Source organism: Diabrotica undecimpunctata, chromosome 7 (genome assembly GCF_040954645.1).
Source record: "Diabrotica undecimpunctata isolate CICGRU chromosome 7, icDiaUnde3, whole genome shotgun sequence".
Taxonomy (NCBI): domain Eukaryota; kingdom Metazoa; phylum Arthropoda; class Insecta; order Coleoptera; family Chrysomelidae; genus Diabrotica; species Diabrotica undecimpunctata.
Genome location: NC_092809.1, coordinates 54,116,707 through 54,143,107, shown reverse-complemented (window position 1 = coordinate 54,143,107; position 26,401 = coordinate 54,116,707). Strand labels below are relative to the sequence as shown.

Below are 26,401 nucleotides of genomic sequence, written 5' to 3'. Positions count from 1 at the left end.
TGACATAATATGGCATAGAAGTACGCGAAGATACCAACAAAACAAAGCTGATGCTAAGGGTTGACGAAATGAAAACCCTTATAACAATAGTGGACAAAAAAAAACAGACAGGGTGAGAAAAACAAACGTCAGAGAGCAGTGCAATATTCAAGATATTGTAAGATAGGGAAGGCAGCGTTAGAAGATGTGGTACCATCATGTAAGACGAATGGATGAAAATAGACTCCCAAAAATTGCCCTAGAAAATAGCCCGCCCGGTTCAAGACCTCCCGGAAGACTACCTAAAAGATGGAGGGATAGTTGGCAATCTACCTCCCAGGAAATTAACCGGAGGCAGCTTCAGAATTAAACAGATCGAAAGATCTCCAAGAAGTAGAAGAAGAAGAAGAACACATTCAAAATAAGTCGAAAGTCAGTACTTAGGGATATTCGAGGTTGCTGAATACGATTATTATGACGGATATGATCCTCGAGCTAGCTGGTACCCAGGATGTACTTTGTTTTTTAAAGTTTTATATTATTTTAATTCGAAATTAGTCAAAAATCATTCCTCGGAGGGTTTTTGGGATCTATAAATACAAATATTATAACAGCAATCATCCTCGATCTACTTGGAGCACAGTGTGGATATTTTATTCGAAATTTGAAGTTATATTATTTGTATTCAGCGACCTCGAAACCCCTCGTGCAATGACTTTTGACCAATTTCGACTAAAAATAACATAAAACTTCAAGAGGCAAGGTTTACCCTCTACCAGATAGCTCGAGAACCACCGCCGTCATAATCTTCGTATTCAGCGATCTCTAAAACCCCCGAATAAAGACTTTGGACTGATTTAGACTAAAAATAACAAAAATTTAGAAGATGAGGTCCGTCCTGAGCACCAGGTATCTCGAAGACGATCGTCCTTACCATATTTGTGTTCAGTGATCTCGAGAACTGACCCCGAGTAATAACTGTCTACTGATTTAGAATGCAATTAACATACTCTACGAGACGAGAGTTGCAATTTTTTTTATTTTTTATGTACTTTGGAACTTTTACTGTACTTTTATATATTTTTTTAAGTGCAATTTTCATTTTACCACTATAAATTTATTTTGTTCACAAAGTTTCCTGATACTTTTTCGAATCGAATGCAAAATGTTGAACAGTGAACATTGAACAGTTAGTGTTTTTTAGTGCTTTATTTCCTCGCATAATTAATACTTTTAACATTTTTAAGCTTAACCAAAGTTTCCGCCAGTTAACGAAGCAATTGCAGCCGAAGGTATTCGTTTTCCCAAATTGATTCCAATTTGTCCAAAAACAAACGATGATTTAAATTTTGTATTATTTATATCATATTGAACGTAAACAAATTCATTGGCAGAGGCATTTCTGTAATAGTACTCTCCCGAAAATACAACTGTTTTGTCCTCTCTGTTGATTTTTAGTGTCTCACTTCTCTCAACACCATCGCTTAGTTCGTACCTAAAAATATATATTTCCTATTAGTAAAATATTAATAAGTTTTTTTAAGTTAAACTAAATCTAAATATATACTGTTTATAATGTGAACCATAAACTGATGTGAACTTAAGTCCCTGTTCGAACTTGTGTGTCACATATTTTTATGATCTTTATTTATGTAATAAAAAATAATAATAAAAAAATATTAGATCGTAATATTATCCTTAAACAGATTACATACAATTTTTGTGGCAAAACTATGATTTGAACAAACTGGTTTGGTACACTTTTGTGTACCAAACCAGTACTTCTTCTTGTCCTCTTGTCATTTTATCATCATTCTGTTATAAACAACAATATTGATATCATTAGCATAGACAAGTATCTGCACTGATTTATTATATATTAAACCAATGGTTGTTATTTGTGGCATACGTGTTACTTTTTCCAGAGCCAGATTGAACAGTATACAGGAGAGTGGGTTTCCCTGGTGCAGCCCGTTATTTGTTTTAAAAGAATCAGACAGTTCCCCCTGAATTCGTACTCTATATTCATCTTTTTTAAGAGTTTTTAAGAGTTAGCTCTGAATGGGCGGCTAATAACTAACTCACCAACCTGCCTGGCAAGCGTGGTGTTTTATCTGCCATTCCCCCCCCACTTTTATCATGGTGAATATTAAAACAAAAGGAAATGGTCCCCAAGTGGGTAAGAAAATTTCTGAGTCACACACCTCAAAGGTCTGCCTCGCGGTATCTGGGGGAGGCAATAATTCGCTTTTGATAGATAAAAACAAAAACCCAGTAAGACAAACACAACATAAATAAAAAAAATCCGTCAATCTGTCAATAGGGACATACAATATTAGATCAATGTCTACGGATGAAAAAGTACATGAACTGGGAGAAGAATTAACAAACATAAAATGGGATATCATAGGCCTATCAGAAACTCGACGAAAAGAAGAAAACCAAATACAGCTAAAATTCGCTAATCTACTGTATTATAAAGGAAATGGAAAGAATAGTAAATTTGGAGTAGGATTTATAATAAATAAGCTATAAGTAAGCATGTCCAAATTATCAAAGGAATATCAGATCGTGTAGCCTATTTCATACTTAAAATAAGAACAATATTTTAAGTAATTAACCTGGATAATTAAAATTATCCAGGTATATGCCTCCACGACAGCTTATGATGACGAAGAGATCGAACTATTTTATGAAGATATATCAAAGGCTATGGAAGAACATAAAAATCGTCTTACACTAGTAATTGAAGATTTCAATGCCAAACTGGGTAGTAAACTAAACAAAGAAGAAACTAAAATAATAGATTTCGGGTATAGTCAGAGAAATGAAAGAGGTGCTACTTTGATAAACTACCTAGAAAAAAAGCATCCATACGCAATGAACTCCTTTTACAAAAAGAAGCCCCAATGAAAGTGGACATGGATAAGCCCTAATGGATCCACAAAAAATGAGATCGACTACATACTGTCCACGGAACGATACATCATTAAAAATGTAACAGTTCTTAACAGATTAACAACAGGTAGCGATCATAGGATGGTCAAAGCAAAAATTAGTGTTGACAACTATGAAATGAAAAAAAAAAATAATTAGAAACTGGGATCTAGTAGATAGAAACAAACTAAGGCAATATAAAGAGATATACAAAGACCTATTAAAAGCACAACTTACCCAAAAAGTAGACAGTGATGATAAAGATATAGACGAAATAGACAACATACTTACAGCAACGATGATTACATCAGGAAAAGAAATAGCAAAAAAGCTCTTAAAAAGAACAACTATATATCAACAGAAACAAAGAAGCTTATGGATAAAAGAAGGAAGCTGAACAAAGAAAGCAAAAGAAAATCTATAGAATATGTAGAAACCTTTAACATCTTAATATTTTATAAGAAATACTGTAAACCAAATGTAACTAATTATTTTTTAACGGGTTTTTACCCATATATTTAGTGGCTACTTTCATGTACTCCTAGACACTCCTAGACACTGATGATGGAATATGGATTCCGAAAACGTTTTGTCTAACATATCCCGTTTGGGTTTTTAAATATATACCTTTTACAAAGAATTTTAATAAATTTTTTAATATATGGTATACAGCCAACTACAGGAACGTAGATTCCTTGTGGATGTAGAAATCAATAAAACAATAAGCAGAATGATAAAAGAAAATAAGAGAAAAGAACAAGAAATAAAAATAGAAGAAGTAATACAGAACAACAAAAATATGAAATGCTTAAGACCGAAATTAGGTAAGTGTGAAATAAACAAAATAAAAGATGTAAACGGAGTAGAAACAAACATTAAAGATGACATCATAAATATTAACCACCATTTCTACTCAAAATTATATAAAACAAAAAAGGAACCACCAGGAGAAATTAAAAACCAACTTAAGCCTAAAATAAAAAATGTCAACTGTAAGAAATAAGCAAATCAGAAATAAAGAAGGCATTGAAAGTAATGAAAAACAACAAATCGCCTGGAAAAAATGGAATAACTGCAGACATGCTGAAATATGGTAGAAAAGTGGTAATTAATACTCTACATTCCCTTTTTAAGAAGATATTAAAAGAAAAAAGAATCCCAAACAACTGGAAGGAATCCGTAACCATTATCCTACACAAGAAAGGGGATAAAGCAGATATAAAAAACTACCGTCCTATAACACTCCTCAATGTAATATATAAACTCCTAAAAAAAATTTTAACCAATAGATTGACGACAAAATTCGACGGATACCAGTCGAAAGAACAAGCTGGTTTTAGAAAGGGATTCAGTACAAGTGACCATTTACTAAGTATGAAAATACATATAGAACCAGCAAATGAATACCACATTCCTCTAGATATAGCGTTCATAAATTTCGAAAAGGCTTTCCACAGAGTCGAACATTGGGCAGTGAAAAGTTCTTTGATTAACAGCAGAATTGGCCACAGATATACGAAACTAATAGCCAATATTTATGAGAAAGCCAAAACAACAATTAAAGTATATGAAGGAACAAAATCAATACAAATAAATAGAGGCATGAGACAGGGTGACACAATATCACCGAAACTTTTCAATCAGGCTCTGGAAGATATTTTTAAAAGATTAGAATGGGAAGAAAAAGGTATAAAAGTTTGTGGACAACGCTTGAACCATCTAAGGTACGCTGATAAAATCGCATTGATAACCGATAAAAAAGAAGAATTATTTGAAATTATGAAAGAACTGGACGTAGAAGCTGGAAAGGTAGGCCTTAATATGAATTACAGCAAGACCAAAATCAAAACAAATACAGATGAAGATATCACAATGAGGATCGGACAAGATGAAATAGAACAAGTTCAGGATTATATATATTATTACAGCAAGACCAAAATCAAAACAAATACATATGAAGATATTACAATGAGGATCGGACAAGATGAAATAGAACAAGTCCAGGATTATATATATCTTGGTCAAACTATAAAAGTTAACAAAGAAAACCAAACAGCAAAGATAAAAAGACGAGTTAGACTGGCATGGGCGGCATTTGGCAAACTAAGCTACATTCTTAAAAACGAAAGATATCCACAGCATCTTAAGACCAAGGTTCTTGTTTCTTGTTCTGTTCTCACTTATGGTTCCCAAACGTGGACATTTACAAAAGCAAAGCATTTACAAAATCATAAAAACTCAAAGAGCAATGGAAAGACCAATTTTGCACATAAGACTAATATATAAAAAGAGAAACGAGTGGATAAGAGAGAAAACAAAAGTAAGGGATGTTAGACAAGAAGTTGCAAAATTGAAATGGAGATTTGCGGGACACAATATAAGACAAAAAGAAGACCGATGGAACAAAATTCTTATAAGGTGGAGACCGTGGAAATATAAACAAAGCACAGGAAATATTACTTTATGAGTGGGTAGCGCGTGACTATTGGGTTATTTGTTTTTATACCTATTAGTATCTTTCTAGAAATTGACGAGGAAGTCTTAGTTGAATTTGTGTGATTTAATTTCGTTAACGTCTTTGTCTACGGTAACTTAAATTTAATTGGATCATTTTTGCTACCACGCGTCCAGTCATGTAAGTGAATTAATTTTTACATTTTTTCTTTATAATAATATTTTTTCTGCTACTACTAATTTTAGATTGCTAAAAAATGTCGTTTATCAGTTTTTTTGTATTACAGCGTTGCCAAAACTTACATTTTACTCTATTTTAGGGCAAAAGGACTTACGGAGGAAGAGCTTCGAAAAATTTTAGAAGATATGTATGATATAGAAGAAATTAATGACTCAGATGACGGAGAATGGAGCGAAGAAGACGGAGAGTTTGTAACCAAAGAAGACCATAATTCAGGTTCAGAGATAAAGTTGGAAGACATTGAGGAAAATGAGGCTGTTTATGCTAGTGACTCCGGTTCTGAAGAAGAGGGTAGGAACTTCCAAGACCAGTTCAAAAAATCTTTTAAAAACGAATCCTGGTCCCAAAGGGACTGCAAAAAACGTTCCCACCGAGATCGAGGCTTTTTTGAAATTAATTGATGATAGCATTATAAATGATATCGTGCATTTTACAAATCTGTATATTGCAAAAAAAGAAAGGGGGTTAATTATAGCAGAGAAAGAGCAGTTAAAGTTACAAGTAAATCTGAAATGACGGCTTTGTTTGGATTATTGTTTCTAATTGGTACTAAAACAGGAAGTCGGACTAATGTCCAGAAACTGTGGACAAATGACGGAACAGGTTTGCCAATTTTGAGGGCCTGCATAAGCTATAGGCGGTTTCAATTATTGCTGCGAGGTATAAGGTTTGACGATAAAGAAACACGAGAACAATGTAAAAAATTGGATAAACTGGCGGCAATTAGAGTATTTTTAGACAAGTTTCAAGACAACTGTAAGAAATATTATATTCACAGTTACTATGTATGTATGTATGTACCAAGAAAAAAGCGGGGACGTTGCGCCATATGTGGAAGACAGAAAAATAAAATCAATTTACGTCACAATTGTGTGACAAAGGTGATAATTTCGTATGTCAAGAGCACAGTGAAACTACGATTACCTGTCACCGATGTAAAACTAATTTAATGGAAACTGATGAACGTGATTAACTTTTTATGTTTACAGTGTTTGTTTATTTGTTTGCTATGTAAAATATACGTTTAATAAATATATAAAACAATTTTCTAAAACTTTATTTACTTATAAGCCATTTAAACAATTCTAGAACTTTAATTTGCTGCTGGTAGCATATTTGCACCACGCGTCCACTCACGCGATAATTATAGGCGCGTCCGCTCGAGGGTTAAATACGTACAACAATATTAAAGTTATGTTATGGAAATGACACTCTTATTAAAATATTTAATTAGTATATTACGTTTTTTTACAAAATTTACACAATTCTTTATTTACAACTTCTTTACTCTTTAAACTCTTGCTTGGCCGAAGGAAACCTTTGGCCTGTAACCTTGTTCATCGGCTACGAAAACAGTTTGGAATGAAACTCCTTCTGGGAAATTAAATGCAAAGTCACCGTTTACTTGAAGGTTGCTTTCTTCTTGGGAAACTTGTTGAATTTTTCCGGCTTCATTACGTTTGATTGGGTCGTCAGTTTCAAATCTAAAACAATACAGTTGGTTTAAATGTTACCATATATTGAGTGGGTTTGATAAAAAAGGCTAATCAAGTATTTTCCAAGATAATAGAAAAATAAAAAGAAACATATTTAATTTTATTTATTTAAAAACCAATAAAGGATGTTTTTAGTTATTAATTTTAACACTAATCATAAATATTTTAAAGTATATAGGAAGAAAACTAAAGAACTAAACGAACAATAACTGAAAGTGGTATGGTCATTCAATGGTACTCAATAAGAAAGAAAGTTTCTTTATTTTTGCTCATGGGTTTGCCAAGACAATAGGTCAGTTACCTTTTTAACAGAAAATTATTATAAGTTAGTTATAAAACAACTATGTTTAACAAACTCATTGGAACTGATAAAATTCTCCAAAACTGGCTTATTTCAACCTATTATTTTATCTGCGATGTATATGTTTTGGTTTTGTAGACTAGAAATCTTCTGTAGTGCCTTATCCAGTCCGGATGTGGGCGATTATGAATGCTATGATGGCTTTGTTGACCGCTCTTTAAAACAACAGTTTGTTGAGGGTCATTCCAAACTATTATCGGAGGTTTTTCAGCCACGACATACGACGGCGCCCTAATCCCTTTTTGCCAAACAGTGCGCCCTGTATAACGACATAAAGAATACGATATAGTTGTGCATTACGTGACCAAAGTACTCAAGCTTTCTTTATTTTACTACGTTAAGCACTTCTGACACTGTAGGAGTTCGCCATTAATAACATGGTCTACATAACATATCCTCAATATCCTTCTGTAGATTCACATCTGGAAGGCTTTGATCTTTTTTTGTGGCTTACGTCAGTGTTCAGGTTTCGACTCTGTATAATAATATCAAAAGAACGTAACACCCCACTGTCTGCATCTTGTTTTCTAAATTTAGGTCACTGCATCTTAGTAAGGATCTCATCTTGGCAATGGTGGATCCTGTTATTTCAATTCTGGACTTAATTTCTTCAGCATGGTCCCATTGAAAGTTAAGTGTAGTTCTAAGGTAGCTGAATCTGTCGACTCTCCCGATCTCTTCATTCGCTGTCATAAGCGTCCAGTAATCTATATTTTCACTGCTGATAACCATGAATTTAGTTTTCCTAATGGCGAGGTCTAGGCCGCATCTTAAGCTTGTAGTTTTCACGTGGTCCAGTAAGGTATGTAAATAATTCAAAACGGCTGCGTGTAGAACATTTTCATCGGAGCAGCAGAGATTTTTGACATATTCTCTCTTAATTTGTATTCCCATCACTAGGTTCGTGAAGGCTTCAGTAAAAATTTCTTTAGAGCATATATTGAAAAGAGTCGGAGTGAAAACACAACCCTGCCTTACTCCTTGCATGACATTTACCCTTACAGTCAACTTGCCTTTGACGCTGACTTGATCACGCTGGTTCCAGTACAAATGTGTGATTATTCGAATGTGCTTCTCTTCTGTACCTACTCTTTGTGGGAGGCAACGATCCGGATGATCTTCTGGTGTTGACAACGATTAAACGCTTTGGTGTAGTCAATAAACTAAATATATACGTTGCAGCTGACGACGTCTAGAGAACGGCATTTGATAAAGTAAGAAATGATGAGCTTTTAAAAATCCTAAATGGTGAAAAGGCGGTCTTGAATGATAAAGAGAATCATCTACAATATTTACTAAAACCAAGCTGTCATTAGACTAGATGACTAACTGAAAAAGTCATTCTTAATAATTTAAGAAAAAAGACAATAGTATGGTTTGTCCAAGTTGCGATTTAAAATATACTCCAAACATATCAGAAAGAAACTTTAAAGGGGTGTAGCTAAATATTAAATACGCTGACAAAATAATAGTTTTGGCGGACAATTAAGAGCATTTACAAACAATAATTTTATGCATGTAGGATATCAATAATGTAGTATATTATAGTTTGTAGTGTATTTAAACAACAAACTGGAAGATATTTTTGATAGTCTCTACCTGCGAAATACTATATACACAACTATTGGTTAATTAACAGCTAATTGAAAAAGCTCAACAAATATACATACCTTGGTACCAGTATAAATATATACATCCAAAAAGATCACTGAATGAAAACAAAATAACGCATAGGAAGGGCAAGATCACCATTCACAAAATAAAATCTATCTTCAGGGGTCATGATAAACCACTCAGAATAAAAGTTGCTATATTTAGATATTATCTTTATTATCATGCGAAATAAGCGGTTGGAAGTTTTATAAAGCTTGCTTAAAAAGAAGCCTTCGAAATGTGGTGTTATAGGCTCATCTTAATATTTTATGGGTGACTTAGTGACTAATGTTAATATTGTACGTATAATGGAAAAGAATCGCAAGATTATTCATACAATCAAATAGAGCAAATTAGGATATCTGAGCCATATTACAGGAAATAAGCAAATCCATGGTTCATTTCTTTTGGAAAGGTATACGATAAAAGAAGACTATGAAGAAAAATAATATGTTGGCTTCAAACCTGAGAAAATGATTTAACATATTAAATTAAGCAAAAAAAATTCAAATATTATCCAAAATGGAAATAATTATGGAGATAATTAGCATATAATAGTATGAGGTAAATTGTTCTACTTGTGCCCTGCTCGATTAACGGGCTTTGGTTATCCAATTGGCTATAATAATTTTATTGACCGCAGCTCGAAAAGGAAGGCAGAAGATTTGTTAAGTTATTCTCTCAGATTTTTAAGCCCCAACGTTTGTCTTCGACTTGGCCTTCTTGCATATATCTTGCCTTGTGTTATTAAATGAAGTATATTTTATCTAGCTAGGGGAAACAGACGTAAAGATGAATTAAAGACGATATTGAAACTGTGGAAACTTTCACATATTTGGGAGTTGCATTTAACACAGATGGAACAGAAAAACCCGAAATTCAAAGAAGAGTAGAAGAGCAGAAGTTTTACTCGTCCATATGGTCCGCTCCAAAAACACACACTGGATATCCAAAATCATGGTCTACAAAACAATTATTAGACCAATAGCATGTTATGAACGGAAGATATGGGAGATAACAGAAGTCAAAAACGAAAGTTGGAAGTCTTCGAAGGAAAAGTCCTAAGGAATACATTTGGACCTATTAACGAGAACGAAGCATTAAGCTCTAGGTACAACCATGAACTCTGCCAACTATAACTATATGGGAGAGTTTGAAGGAGGCCAAGGCTCGATTTGGCTATAGGGTCATTAGTGAGAGAGAGAGAGAGAGAAATATATATCTCATCTCTGGGTGACACATACATGGCAAAAATATTCCAGTTTGCGATTTTGAAGCATTAGATATTATACTGTTTATAATAAAATTGGCGGTGGTACGCTTACACCAAGACTGTTTAATCTAGCACTGCAATATGTCGTAAGAAAAACATCACAATGTAGAGACAACAGACTTATCAATAAATGAGTCCCACTGGCAGCATATACAGATGATATAATATCATAAGCAAAACCAAAGCAACCGATGAGAATAAGTACATGGAACTTAAAACACATGCTAAATAAATACGTCTGTGAATAAGCACAAAAAAGACTAAAATCCTAGCACAAAGTCTATCGGAGAGAGCAATACAAGTCTACCTGACAGTTGATAACTTTGAAAAAAAATAGCTTTATTCATTTAGGAGTCGACATCAAAAATTACATTATTGACTATGCACAGCTTAGCAAAAGAATCATCTTAGCCAATATGGGATACTTTGCTATGAACCGGATATTTAAATCGTACATTAAAGAACTTAGTGTACGATTCGAATACACAAGTACATAACAAAACCAATCGTGAGATATGGATGTAAGACTTGGGTATTGACTCAACAATCTGTAAATTTCGTGAACATCATTGAAAGAAAGGTACTGAGATGAATACTAGGCCCTATACTTGATACATCTGGAAAACTAGATATAATTAATATAAAGAATCACTAGTAAATGGCAAATGAGTCAATATTTACAATCTTAAGTGTTTTTTTTATTGATGGTAATTTTTGAGCGACTGGTTTCAAGACTTCAATCTATGTTTTACCATCAGGCTCAAGTACTTTATTCTTTGGTTAATAAAAAGTATAAGCTAAAAACAACATAAAACAAACCATGAACAACTAAGTCAAATAAACTGGTAATAAATAATATCAAAATAAGCAAACAACTATAATATTCTTATATATTATATATTATTAATTAATATGGGTTTAATATAGGGTTACTATGTTTTAGCTGTGTTGTAAAGTAATTCAATTTAAACTAACTAACCTTATATTAACCCTATAATAACTGACTATACTTTATATAATGTATTATGGATTTACAACATTTTTGCAACCTTTTCATCATGAAGAACCACCTTTATATTAATTAGTATGTCCGCCTACTTAATTAGTATCCCGTATTGCTGATAATGGGTGATCTTCGGTAAATGTTGTAACTGTCTGACAATTAAGGAGGAAGTTTCTTGAGGGGAGGGATGTTAACAGATGATATAGGAGTAAGGTATATGTTATTGTTTGTTGAAAGAAAAAGTGATGTTTTATATTACTAAAATTATTAAAGTTATTTATATTTATTAAAGAGATATATTTTTGAAATGTGGGTTAAATTATTGAAAATTTTTATACAGAAAGAGGACAGTTATGTGACAATGAATAAAAGTACTTGTACTATTTTTTGGGTATGCAATTTCTTTTGACTTGTAATTATCAACTTTTGGATAAAAGCATTTAATTTCTGTTAGGCAGAGAATTGTGATGTCAAATGTTAAAATTTTAAAACTAAAACACAATTAATGACAAACAGAATACAATTAACAGGACAAAACAGACATAAAACTTTAAAAAAGGGGGCTTATAGGCACTACATTACTTGGTAGAAGAGGAATTTACTTTGTACCACTGACCTGATGATGCTTTGCAAATTTCAGAATTTGAAATCACATGACGATAGTGACGAACCGAAGGGGTACTAAAAAGCAAAAAAAACACAACCTATTGTCGAATCTAATAAGTATATGGGTAGCGTAGATCATTAGGATTAACAAATGGCCTACTATCCAGTAATGCGAAAAATTTTACGGTATAGGTTAGAAATACATTATTCAAATTATCATTATTAATTCATAAATGCTATACAAGTATCACGTTCAAAAAATAAATCTCGCTAAATTTCGAAGGTCGGTTTTAGAAAGATTGTTACCAGAACCACAATCAGTAAATGTGAGTAATGTAAAAAATGCCCAACATATGCTTAGCAAAATTACTATAACTAATGAAAAAGGTCACACCATGCGTAAAAAATTGTACATATCTGCACAAGAAAGAATCTATAAAGAGACACGTTTTTTTTACCGCCTTTCTTGTCCAGACCACCCCAAATCATGTATCGGTGCATGTTTTGTTGGTTATCATAAAGAAAATTAGATTAGTTTTACTTATTGCTAATTTTTTTAAATTATTTAATAGCAATTTCTGTGTTTTTTGTATTTTTTTTTAATAAAAAATAAGTTTGCATATTTTTTTTAGTATTTAACCTTGGCAAAATATTTTCTGAGCCACAAAATAAATTCGGTGAAGCATAAATTAAGTTGTTATTAACTTTAATTGTGACGCGAATTCGGGTTTTCCGCAGTTTATGCAAAATGTCCCAAAATGTGCGGAGGACGCGAATTCGCGTCTCATGAAAAGTAAGTAAAACGACCACCAGCAGCAGATTCTCAACAGATTTTGTTCACATAATTCATAAATCATATTTGAATGAACGTAAAAAACTATTTCGGCACAGGTCTACACTCCTATATTATTACCGTAGTGAAAGGGGTAACGAGTGGTCATTTTAAAGGTATTTTTATATAAAAAAATATAAGTTTTTATGAAAAATGTTTTTTCGCTTATTTAACATAGTATGTTTAGATTTTTGTATTCGATGAATAAAAGTCTACTACCGAATAGCCATAACTTTGTTAATATTAAGTTTACGATAATAATAAAAAAAACGAATCTCTTTCTGTTATAAGCTTCGTGTTATATTCATACAGTTTTTTTAAGAAAACTCTATTCAACATTTTTGCCTTAAAATTTACGATTCTAGCGGCTAGATGGGTTGTTTTTGATAAACTTTTTCTTATCCCAGGTTGGGGTGGTAACCACCCCAGAGGAAAATCACATATTATTTTAGGGTAGATTTTGAACTTTGAACTATTTTTTAACTTCTGTCAAAATTTTAAGCAAAGTGATGTCTACAAAAAAAATCGGAGGCTTTCTACTATTTTTACCGTCATATCCTGGACTACTCGTAAATAAACAAATATATTACTATATTTGGGAAGATTAACTGATTCACTGTAATTTTAATGCTAGATATAAAATTATTTCTGAAAATTTCGTTAATGATAAAAATCGAATTACATCACATCAATTCTTATTTAGGGAAACCATAGAACAACGAGTACTAACAAAAGAAAGAATAATATACACAACTTTAATGTAGATCAAATAAGATTTTATTCTATGACAACTGATCAATAAGGCAAAGAGAAAAGCAGGACTTCTAGGGAGAAACAAATAACAACAAATAAGAACAAAAAATAGCAAAAATAAAACGATAAATACTGATAATCACAAAAACTGCAAAAACATAGACATATACGTAAACAAATGTAAATTTTAAGAAAATTCACAGAAAAGCGGAGATACACAATAATAAGTGACAAATTTAGAACAAACGTACAACATAAGATTTAATCCAGTGGGCCAAAAACAGGAAAGTATAGACTAAGAAAAACAAATCGCCAAATGAAAAAAAGTTTATTGCGTCAAAAAAAAGCGATCAAACAGTATAAGTAAGAAAAAAACTTTATTATGGTTAAGCAGAAAGATCACTGAGGACTAATATAAATTCCTGCAGAAGTATCGCAAGGTAGTGTGTTAGGACCGGTCCTATACCTACTAAAACTACAAACATTTGTTGATAAAATTAACAATTGAAAGAACTACAGTTATGGAAAAACAAAATGTAACGTAACCATTGGGTCTAGGTATTAAATGCTGATTGAGAGACCTAATTCCAACAAAATACTCTTGTATAAACAATAATTTAGTTATGGTCAATCATTTTAAATCAATTTACTATTCAGGTTAAAGTGACCTGAAAACAAATACTCTTAATAGGACAGTAGGCACAATTTGGGTACGAAAGACTATTCAAGGAAAAGAAATTGATGAAAATTAAATTTCTTTGCAGTTGTTTAGGGACGAAAGAATTATAATATTATATTTTTCAATGTTATGCCTCAAGTTAATGAATATGAGGATATTTCGTAAAATAAATATTGAAAATCTAGTAATTTAATAAAAATTGTAACGGTATGTATGTCATTTACTTACGCGAAATCATATCCATCTTCCCTAACGTCACTGTCGTATTTTAAAATTCTGGATTCGCGTTCTGGTGGTGCCGCAACACATACAGCTATTAATCCAGCCAATAAAACAATTTGTACCTTCATTTTTAGTTTACGTTTATTTGATGACAAGAAACGAATATCAGATAAAATCCTAATTTTCTATTTAAATGAATAATTTTTGGGTGATTATTCAAATTATTGGTGGGGATAAGATGGTGCACAATTAAGATGTAAGGCAATCGATCTTCAAATGATTGTTGAATTTGAATTAATGAAGTGCAGGTCAGTAGCCGAAAATGTTATCGTTGAAAATTTATTTTAAATAGAGTTTTGTGATGTTTTAAATACTGCAAGCATAAACTGCACACCTATGTACAGAAACAGGACAGAAAATTCCAAAAACTCTGTTTTTTAGGGGAAAGAAAACAAAATTTAAAATGATAAAAATGCTATGGATTTTCACCTTTTTACCTAAATACTTTTATATATTTAACACGTTAAACGCCATGAGAAGCAAGTGTGCATCACTTATACTGAACTTACTGATGTCACAAGAAGCACCGTTACATCTCATACCCCTAGGTTATTTCAGGATGAGTAGTACAATCGTTCTTATACAATATTCATATATTTATATGAAAAACATTTGCTTAGTAGCCTGATGAACTATTTAATATGTTTAGCATTGTATATTTTATATATTATATTTATATATAACGTAAATATTTGTTTTTTAATGCAAAATAACAGTAATAATCCTATAAAATATTAGCAATACAAATTTCTAATTAAGAAATAAATAAAAAAATATATATATAATATTTGTGTACAAATGACTATAGATTACATAAATAGACCTCGCAAAAGCACGTGACAGAATACAATTTATTGCACTGAATGCAACTGAAACGAGAAAAAGGAGTTTTTGTATGTGCAAATTTTCTAATATCTTTTTGATTAACGTGTGACAATTCTTCTTCTGACCGAACTTTGCATTTCCTCTATATGGTGACCTTTACGAGCATGTGGAATTTGTTGCTCTGGATCTAGAGAGATCTACCAGTTGACAAACCAACTCTTACTTGAAAGTTGTGGTGGACACATGACTTTTGGTACTTTTTAGTAAATTTAGGCATTGAAATATGCTGACTCTAGAAGGAGCTTAATTTCTCTTTTACGATATCAATTTTAACTACTGTGCTTTCTAAAACTTGCAAAGCAGACATATTGATCAATTAATCAACAGGGGAATTAATAATTTGCATTCCACATGCCGTTCATTACGGCAAAATTCTTAGTGAATCCAGTTTCTAGTACTTAAAACCGAGTAAATAACCAAAACTGAAAGACTGTATTAGATTTAATTTCGATTCGGGGCATCCGACAGCCGCTTATATGTATTTCAACCTCATTAAGTATCATCAGAGCGACATATGCAGTTGCTAGTTGCCAGATCAACTGCATATGTCGCTTTGACGATACCTAATCTTCTTTATGTGCCGTCTTCTACCGAAGGTTGGCGACCATCAAGCGATATGTTTCTCTGTTTTGTGTCGCATGTATTATGTTCGCAGCTTCTGGTATTTAAAACCATTCTGTCGTTTCTCTGCTAGGATTTCTTCTTTCTGCCCAAACCTCTTCTACCTTCAATCTTGCCTTCCACAATAAGCTGTAGCAGACTGTACTTATCATTACGAAATACATAGCCCAGGTATGACGCTTTTCTCCTTTTAACAGTTGTTAATAATTCCACTTCTTTACCCATTCGTCTTAATACCTATGTGTTGGTCACTCTGTCTGTCCAAGGTAATCTCAGTATGCGTCTATACAGCCACATTTCTAGAGCCGCTAACTTCTTTATAGTTGCTGCTGTTAACGTCCAGCCTTCAACTCCGTAAAGTAGCGTAGAGAGTACGTAGCATTTCGTGGCGCGCCCTCGGAGGTTAACGCTTAGGTGGCGATTGCTTAAGAGCTTTCTCATTTTGATGATCCCTAATGTATAGTAAGACTTTATTTGGACGGATATATCTATAAATATTTTGCTTTTATTTAAATCGACAAGAGAAACTGGCTTTTTAATTATTCTTTGCCTTTGATGGACATCTACCATTTCAGCATTATGCTTTGTACTTAGCATAGGCACTTCGCGTTTGTCCTTCTACTTAGTTATTACTACACCTGTGTTACTCTTGGTTTTAATATACTGTCTAAATGACAGTAACCCCTAATCGGAAGTATAGTTTTATCAATGCAGAGTTCTTCCCCGCCACTACTACTCATTGAAAATTTAATACCAGTTTCTCCAATAGGGGAGATAGTTATACAGTCGAAGTTCTTTGTGGAGAAAAGAAGAAACCTTTTATACAATACAGAACACAACAAACACAACAGGGATACAACCACTATAAATGAATCAGCAATGAAACGAATACTTTAGTCAGACAAATAAAAGAGAAACACTGGCAGAGCTTCCAAAAACAGATGGAACACGACTTCTACGGAACACAAAAAGAAATATGGAGAATGATCAGAGGACAAAGAAAAGAGATGGACGAACTAATAAAAACGAAACACATTCAGAAGGAAACATGGGTAGACTACTTTCGATACCTATTTACTAAAGGTGACGATAATGAACCACCAACACCAGAGGTGACGACAAACGAAGAAATAAATATTGAAGAGTAAGAGGTAAAGGAAGCATTAAGGAAATCAAAAAACCGAAAATCATCAGGAGAGGACAGAATACCGAACGAACTTCTTAAGTATGGAGGGCCAGATCTGACCAATCAACTATTAAGACTAATCCACAAAACAATAGAACAAAACAGAATTCCTCAAGAATGGAGATCAAGCATCCTAATACTTCTCTTCAAAAAGGGAGACCAATCTGATCCGGAAAATTACAGAGAAATTAATTTATTAAACACAACACTAAAATTAACAACCAAAGTGATAACAAATAAACTGAATGAAATTATAACACTAGCAGAAGAACAACAAGGTTTTAGGTCGGGAAGATCATGCATCCACGCAATATTTATAATTAGGCAAGTGCAAGAGAAATCATTAGAATACAAAAAACCGGCATATCTATGTTTTGTGGACCTTAAGAAGGCATTTGACCAGGTCAAATTAAAAGACGTTATCCACTTACTGTACGCAAGAGAGATACCTCTGGAAATAATCAAAACGATCGAAAATATCTACCAAAACAACACAATAAAAGTAAAAGTAGAAGAAGAACTAACCGATCCTATTGAAGCTGGTAATGGGATAAGACAGAAAGATTTCCTGATTCCTTTATTGTTCAACCTGATTATGGATGAAATAATAAAAAAAAAGTAAGAACTAAAAAATGATATGAAAATGATATAAAAATGATGAAAAAACAACTTAAAATAATCTGATATGCAGACGACGCAATACTACTCTCCCAAAATGAAGATGATTTATAAGGTATACTGCACCAATTTAATATAACCGCCAGAAAATGTAACATGTTAGTTTCCCCAAAAAGGACAAAATGTATCGTTACAACAACAAATCTATTAAGATATAAATTGGAGCTGGAAGGTCAGATAATAGAACAAGTGATGGAATTTAAATAGCTAAGGAAAGCTCAAAGCTGAAGTGGAAGATCAAGCAAATAGAACAAACAGAGAGGCTGCCTAAATGAAACAATATGGAGAAATAAAAATATCGGGAAAAAAACGAAAGGCAGAATTTACAAAACAGTCATCAGACCAATAATGACATACGTAGCAGAACCCCGACCTGACGCAGAAAGGACAAAAAGGATGTTAGAAACAGCAGAGATGAAAACACTTCGAAAAATTAATGGTAAGACACTATGGGACAGAACTAGAAGTACAGATATACGAAATAGATGCAAGGTGAAGAACATCAAGAATTGGGTAAGAAATCGAAGAGTAGAATCCAAAGATCATATAAGCCAAATGACAACAAATAGAGTAGTAAAGATGACAAGAGACGGTTCCCTAATAGAAAGACGATCAGTAGGACTTTTTTAGTTTTTGTATAGTGGATTTTTTTATCAATACGAATATAACTTTGACAATCTTTACAATCCTATCCAGGCAAGAATGAGCGAAAATGTCTTTATTTCATCGGTATTTGTATCTATCTATTTATGAATTTTTAGCTTTTGGACCGTGACCACCCATCTCAACTTCTGATCTGCATATTGATTGGTTTCTTGCACAATCCACTTAACAATATCGTCATTCACAAAGATTTGAAAATAGTGGAGGGGTTTTTTGTTATACATCTAAAAAAAACTCTGTACACTGAACTTGAACAGTAAATGTAATATTTTTAAAGTTTTTACCATCTACAGTGTTCTGTATCAAGGGTGTTTTATAACCAATCGCAATATCGTCGTCTTCTGAAGAGCTTTCGTAATCTAGCAGTCGATAGTGGAAAAAACATTTTCAATGATATCGTCTACAGTTCTTGAGTTTTGTGATGTTGAAGGTAAATTTTCACGTTTATTTGACGAAGAACTACTTATTTCGTCATCACTATTCAATTTAAAATTTTTATCTTGTCATCACTGTCTTTGTCTAAAAAAAACTATTTGGTTTTATATGACATTTTGAGAACTGATAAGACAAACTGTACTACCTCGCCCATTGACAACTAACTACACTACAACTAAGTAACACAACATTTTTAATGTTAAACCAGATTACTTGACAAAAAAATACAATTTTAAGTTTTCATATAGTGTGCCTATTCCAGACAGGAATGTATGGAGAAACAAGGAGTACCATAACCAACAAGGTAAGATCTGGTATATAGAACCTTTGCCTTAGGACGGAACTGTACCTTTTTCAAGCGGAGATTTATGCGATACTGCAATGTGCAAAAGGAAATAATGAGAGAGCTCCTAAAAAAAGGAGATCCATATATTTTCTGATGGTCAAGCGACACTGAAGGCACTGGCATGTCAGGAAGTGTCGTCTAGGTTAGTGTGGGTGTGCATCAAAGAACTGAATGAACTGGGAGACCAGAACAAGATTGAGCTTGCCTGGGTACGAGGACACATGAGTACAAACGAACCGGCTGTATCTCTGAGAATACCAAAGGCTGAAGTTCGTAGGGCTGTAGAGGACTGGATAAAAGAGAGTCATAAGCGATATTGGGAGAGAATCCAAAGGAATGAAAGAACTGCTTCACATGGCCAGAAAAAAACTAAAAACAGTAATAGTAATATTGACCGGGCATGCACCAGTAACAAAATTTCTTAATAAAATAGGCATTTACAATGGAGAGGTTAACTGCAGACTCTGTGATAAGGAACTAGAAACTGTAAAATATGTATTATTCGATTGCATGGAACTGGACCGTAAAAGACAAAAACTGTATGGGCTACCAAGAGGAGACCCTGGTATATTTTCGACACACCAAGCAGGAGATCTGTATTAACTTTTACAGGGTACAAAAATTGTAAACTGTGTCTAGTAAACAACAATTGGCAACAAACACAATAAGCTCTACCTCCAGTGATAACTGAGATCTTTTTGATTAGACGGGTCTAGAGAAAAAAAAACGTAGTGGATTCGTCTAGCGAATGTAATGTATAAAATAAACAAGTCAGGACAGGTTCATCATTGTCTTATACGAGAAGCATGAAAAATTATTCGTGGACACTAGATGCACATAAGTGTTTCTCAATTAAAATAGTTTAATTGAGAATAATTGTTTCTCTATTTAAAATGCACAAACTAATGCTGTAAACTTGTTTAATATTTTGGCCCACTTAACTTTTTTTTACTATGCATTGGGGCGCTTAACGTGTTAATTAAATATGTACTTTTTCTTAATAGCTGGAATAAGGTTATGACTGTATTTTGCTATGGTTTAATCGTACGTGTACATAATTGGAACACTCCAGACTCCACGACTTTTAATACAAAAAATATATTTATTTGATTTTAACCCGCCGTTACACGCGCTATGAGGGAATACCTCACCATATTTATTTATAACCAATAAAATTGTCTTGGCTAATACGATAACCTTGAGCACCGAGGAATGCCTTTATCATCGTTCATGAGAGGGGATGACAAAGTTCTAGAATATTTCAAGCGGTCAGTGTGCTCTGATACTTGAAAGAAGTGACATCCCTGTTCAGGTGAGAGTATTCCTCACTGCGCGTGCAATCACGGTGAAATCACATTTGTGTTATCTCAAAGGAACTTTTAGGTTTTTGTTTAATATTTGGGTAAGTTTAATTAAAATATTATTGTTTAGGTTAGGTTAGGAACCATAGGCGCCCATACCCATAGGCAAGGGGGGGCCGTGGCCCCCTAGATTTTCGGGAAAGAACAATTATATTATACAATTATAACAAATAATGTTATATATTTAAACGTATTATACCTACATATATAGACAAACATTTTGACAAAAATACACGTTTGCCCCCCCCCCTACAAATTTCTATATGGGCGCTCTTGTTAGGAAACCTTTGTTAATTTTAATTTGCATTTTTAGTAAAATGGATTCACGTAAAGAACGTCAATTACTTCAGTGGCTTGCTGAAATTGAAAATGAAGAAAACTGCGAAAGTTTGGAAAACCTCGATGATAGTGAAGGAAGTGAAATTGATGAGGTAGAGATACAAAATTAAAATACGGATAGTGAAATGTCGGCAAGTTCTGAAGACGAGGGGGACTATATTCCTTGCCTCACCGTTAGTGTATCACGCAGCCCTACGTATATAGGTATGAAATAGAGGAGGAAAGGTTTCCTGTTGGGAAATAGAGGAGGAAAAATCTGAGTAGATGCATTTATTATTTTTAGATTTGTGCAATATTTTTAAAACTTTTTATTTGTGTATTGATTATTTCTATTTTGTGTATATTATTTCTTTTGTATATTATCATATTATTTTTGCTTTATGTATTTGACATTTTTATACTTTTGATCTATATTATTTTATGACTTTTGTTTTGTTAAATTAATAAAAAAAAAATGGTTTATAAGACTTTCTATGATATGTGAGTATAACCCATTTTAGTTTTATATATGTTTAAATTCATTCTTCCTCGAAATAAGTCGAATTGGTGTAGGTGAGGGCGACGCTCATACGCGTGCAACCACGTCACAATAGAAGACGCGTGTAACAGCGAGTTAAATGAGTATAAAATATATATGTATTAATAAATAAATCAAATAAAAAATACAACATTAAGTCGATAGACTCTTGAATTATCCGAAAATATTTAAAAAATTGTTCAATCCGAAAATTATCCGATGGTCCACGAAATTATCCGAAAATGAGATAATTATCCGGACATTGGCAACACTGTAGTCGAGTGAGCACCGGGCGCATTCTGTTTCGCCGGTCGGCTCCCCTCCCCCGTGTTCCCTACTGTCGCGCGTGTTATGTCATTTAGTCAAGCTTTTGATTTGTTTTATTATGCACGCGAAGTTTTTTGCTATCACCAATTAGGCGAGCGGTTTACCCCTATAAGCAGAGCATCAACCTACTAAAATTCTTTTTGCATTTCTAATGCACCAAACCTTTTTTATTCGATTCTATATATTTTTCCAAGATGAAATGTATTTTTTTTTAATTTTTACAAGTGGGCCGGCAATTGTTATTAACAAATAACTTATACACAAAAGCAATTTCACCGAATTGCTTCGGAATCAATTTTTTTAGATGTATCTCATCAAAATAAACACTTTTTCTCTCTTAATAATTTTTAGAAAAATGCTTCCTTTTCGAGTTATTTGCATTTTTTTGTTGAAAAAATGCCTTAATTAGTGATTTTTGGGATTTTTTTTTCTAAAAAACTACTAAATGAATTGCAATTTTACAAATAGCTTTATAATCTTTAAACCGTCGAGTACAAGCTAGAATATTTTGACATGGATAAATTGTTTCTATCTCGCTAAAAACGTGGACCCAAATATTTCGAATATGCCTAAAAAAATTACATTATTATATTATTATTATATTACATTTTAATTATAATATGTCCATATAAAAATAATTAGAAATATCTTTTTTTTTAATAAATTGTACGTAATATTTGTATTGAATTAATTTTTTTAAATTTAACCAAATATTTCTACGCGCCGCACGCCTGTATCGCCGCAACCGCTGTACACACTATTTGGGTCCACGTTTTTAGCAAGATAGAAAAAAAATATCCTTGTCAAAATATTCTAACTTGTACTCGACGGTTTAAAGATTATAAAGCTATTTGTAGAATTGCAATTCATTTAGTAGTTTTTTAGAAAAAAAATCCCAAAAATCACTAATTAAGGCATTTTTTCAACAAAAAAATGCAAATAACTCGAAAAGGAAGCATTTTTTGAAAAATTATTAAAAGAGAAAAAATGTTTATTTTGATGAGATACACCTAAAAAAATTGATTCCGAAGCAATTCGGTGAAATTTCTTTTTTGTATAAGTTAATTGTTAATAACAATTGCCGGCCCACTTGTAAAAATTAAAAAAAAATACATTTCATATTGAAAAAATATATAGAATCGAATAAAAAAGGTTTGGTGCATTAGAAATGCAAAAAGAATTTTAGTCGGTATATTCTGTTTCTAAGCGTCTTTTGAGGGGTAAACCGCTCGCCTAAATGGATACTTATATTCAAAAGAATAGAAAACGAAGTGAAGAATCAGGCGAGAGCAGTAATGTTAATTTAAGTAAAAAGAAAAAATATAGGTAATATGACGACCAATATTTGGATTTTGGATTTACCTGCGTTACTAAAGGGAATGTAGAACTTCCACAATGTGTTTTTTGTCACAAGGTGTTGGCGGCTGAAAGTATGCTTCCTAATAAACTAAAATGGCATTTGGAATCAACTCACAGTCATTTACAAGGTAAGCCAAGAGACTTGTGAGACAAATGCGAGAGCTAAAACATCAATTCTTACCAAAGCAGTACCAAATGTAAAAAACCACAAACAGCAAGTTGTGGGGAAACTTTTAGGTTTATTTACCATTCAGCTGCACGAAGCAACTGATAGTAATGATGATACTCAATTGATATATTATGTACGGTGCATATAGGAAACAAATATATGTGAGGATTTGCTATTTTGCAGAAAAATATGTGAAAGTTGTAAAGCTACTAATTTATTCGAGATTATAAACTCATACATGACTAAAAATAATATTAACTGGGATAACTATATAAGTATGTGTACAGATGATGCCCGAGCGATGCCTGGACGGTATGGAGGACTACAAGCTATCGTCAAAACCAAGGCTCCAAGTGTAAAATGGACACATTGTGTCATATATAGAGGTACCTTAGCAGCAAAGAACGTTATACCTGAATTAAGTGTTGTGGTGAACTACATTAAAACACGACCCGCGAAATCGATACTGTTCTTATCCGTATCTATATATAGAACAACAGCACTAAAAATGCGAGTGGCACAAAGGCGCATGGAAAGATCAATTCTCGGTGTGACAAAACAAGACAAAATAAGGAATCAAGACTTAAGGAAAAGAACAGGTATCAGCGATATCGTCGAACGTATAGTCAAGCTGAAATGGAATTGGGCATGTCACATAGCGAGACTGAAAGACACAAGATGGACCAGAAAACTAATTGACTGGCGCCCAAGAGAAGACAAACACAGCAGAGGACGACCACCAACACGCTGGATGGACGACATTGGACGAATATCCAAGAAATGGCAACAAGAAGCACAGAACCGTGAAGAGTGGCGAAAAATGGGAGAGACCTATGTCCAGCAGTGGACAGAAGAGGTTGCATGATGATGATGATGATGATCTATATACAGAATCACATGATCATGCGCAACTTGATTAATTCAGAGTTTATAATCAAATTAGCATAGCTCTGTGATATATTTAACAAATTAATCTTAATAATTCTTTGCAGGGAAACAATACTCATATCCTGCAATTGGCAGATAAAATTACTGGGTTTCAGATGAAGTAGCTCTTATGAAAGAAAAAATTAGAAGATCAAGAAAATGACTGTTTCCCTACTTAACAAGTTATTTTACAAGAAAAACCTAGAGAAATCCTTGATTCCTCTTTAAGAAATATATTTACACAACACACGTTATCATTGAGCGAATACTTTGAGAAATATTTTCCCGAAAGTATGGAGTAATATAACTGGGTCAGAAACCCTTTCCTGTCATTCACGCCATTGACACTTTCGATAGAGGAAGAAGAACCACTGACAGAATTGTCCTGTGATTCCAGTTTAAAGCTTCAATACGACAAGGCCAAACTGTTTGAATTTTGAAGCTCACTTTCTCATGATTATCATTCTATCAGCACTCTTGCATTAAAGGTTTTATTAGCATTTGCGACTTTGTACTTGTGCGAAACGGGCTTTTCTGCAGTTGCAATAATTATAAACAAACAAACATAAACGTAGAAAAAGAAATGAAAGTGGCAATTTCCAAACTGGAGCCCAGGTTTCATAAGCTGTGCTCAAGAAAGCAAATCTCTCACATTAACCAATCAGTTACATAAATAAATATCCCTTTTCATTTTTGTGCCTATGTTTTGATTTCTTTCTAGATTTCTAATACAAAATATAAATGTTCAAATAGTGTTTTTGTTATAACTATAACCTATTACAGGCTAGTACTAAAATTTGTAAGTATTATTGGTGGGTTGGTTGAGAGGACGAAAAAAATAGCAAAATCCACAGGGCGTCACACTACGAATAAGTTTGAGAAGCCCTGACATAGAGTGTTGTATTTGAAATAAGAAAGTTGGTATTGACCACTGTTACGTGACACATCCTGTATAAAAAAGTTTTTATTGCAAAAAAAACCAACTAAAAATACCAATCAACGGGTCCGACCGTTTGTTTCAAGACTACAAGACGGTAGATCAAAGGACTTCAGTCGACTAAATAAATTGACATCCATATATCCCGTTCGATGCCAAGCTAACGTTTACCAGAACGAGGTAGTTCCAGAGCTGTATTCTTCTTGCAGCAAATAGTTTGCCAGAGTGTCTCTTACTTGTACTAATCGATTTAACTATTTTTTGATATAACATACAATTTTAAATTAAATTTTCACCAAAAAACGGAGCTGCTTCTTTCTTTTGGCAAAATTATTAATAATTATTGTAAACCTTGATTAAAACCACAGATTACATGTAACAATTAATAAAAATATGTTTTTTTAATAGTTTGTATTTTTAGTGGAGCATATAGCCGCTTAGATGGCACCATCAATAAAACCTTCCAACACAAATGTAACCTCAATCTTCTGTTGACATAAATCAAAAGTTTTATCTCGATATAAAAAGTCATGTAGATATAGTGAATTTTAAAATTAGCAAGTCCGTCGAATGGTTTATGTATTTGAAAAAGAAGAATTATTACACCGGTCAATTATTTCCAGCTGGTATTGCGAATTTTAACGTGGTCGCTTTAGTTCCAGCGACGAATCCAAGCCAGATCGGTCACACTGCAAAACATTGATGCGGTTTGTCATCTAATTAAGGATCACCGCTGTGTAACATATCGAACGATTGAGGCATTTTTGGGTATTTCTAAGACGTTGATAAAAATATTTTACATGAAGAACTGGGTGTTACAAAGTTGGTTTCCCGTTGGATACCTCATTTACTCTCAGAACAGCAAAAAGCGGTTTGCGTCAATTGGTGTCGAAAAACATTGGAACCGTTCAACAAAGAAAGCTATAAAATGTGTATCGTATTGTTAGTGGCAATGAATCTTGGATTTACTCCTAAAAACCGAAAACTTAACGCCAAGCCGATGTGTGGATGTTTCACGATAAGGAAAAACCAATAAAAGTGATCCGTTCTCGAAGTGTGCCAAAGTAAATGGTTGCAACTTTTGTGTCAAAATCAATTCACG

At 33.1% G+C, this 26,401-nt stretch overlaps 1 protein-coding gene across 1 annotated transcript; it reads right to left on the bottom strand.

Moving 5' to 3' along the window:
• Nucleotides 1-6,825: 6,825 nt before the first annotated feature.
• Nucleotides 6,826-14,671, bottom strand: LOC140446758 (flexible cuticle protein 12-like). Its single transcript, XM_072539349.1, has 2 exons — nt 14,496-14,671; nt 6,826-7,095 (listed from the first exon to the last, which is right to left on the bottom strand). Exons 1-2 carry the CDS (start codon nt 14,615-14,617, stop codon nt 6,903-6,905), a joined length of 315 nt encoding a protein of 104 aa, XP_072395450.1. The 5' UTR covers nt 14,618-14,671; the 3' UTR covers nt 6,826-6,902.
• Between the last annotated feature and the right edge of the window lie 11,730 nt (nt 14,672-26,401).

Excerpts from the sequence above, each read along its gene's own strand:
- LOC140446758 (XM_072539349.1), bottom strand. The coding sequence starts at position 14,617 with ATGAAGGTACAAATTGTTTTATTGGCTGGATTAATAGCTGTATGTGTT. Across the intron at positions 7,096-14,495 it reads GAAGATGGATATGATTTCGC|ATTTGAAACTGACGACCCAA; the intron begins GTAAGTAAATGA and ends GTATTGTTTTAG.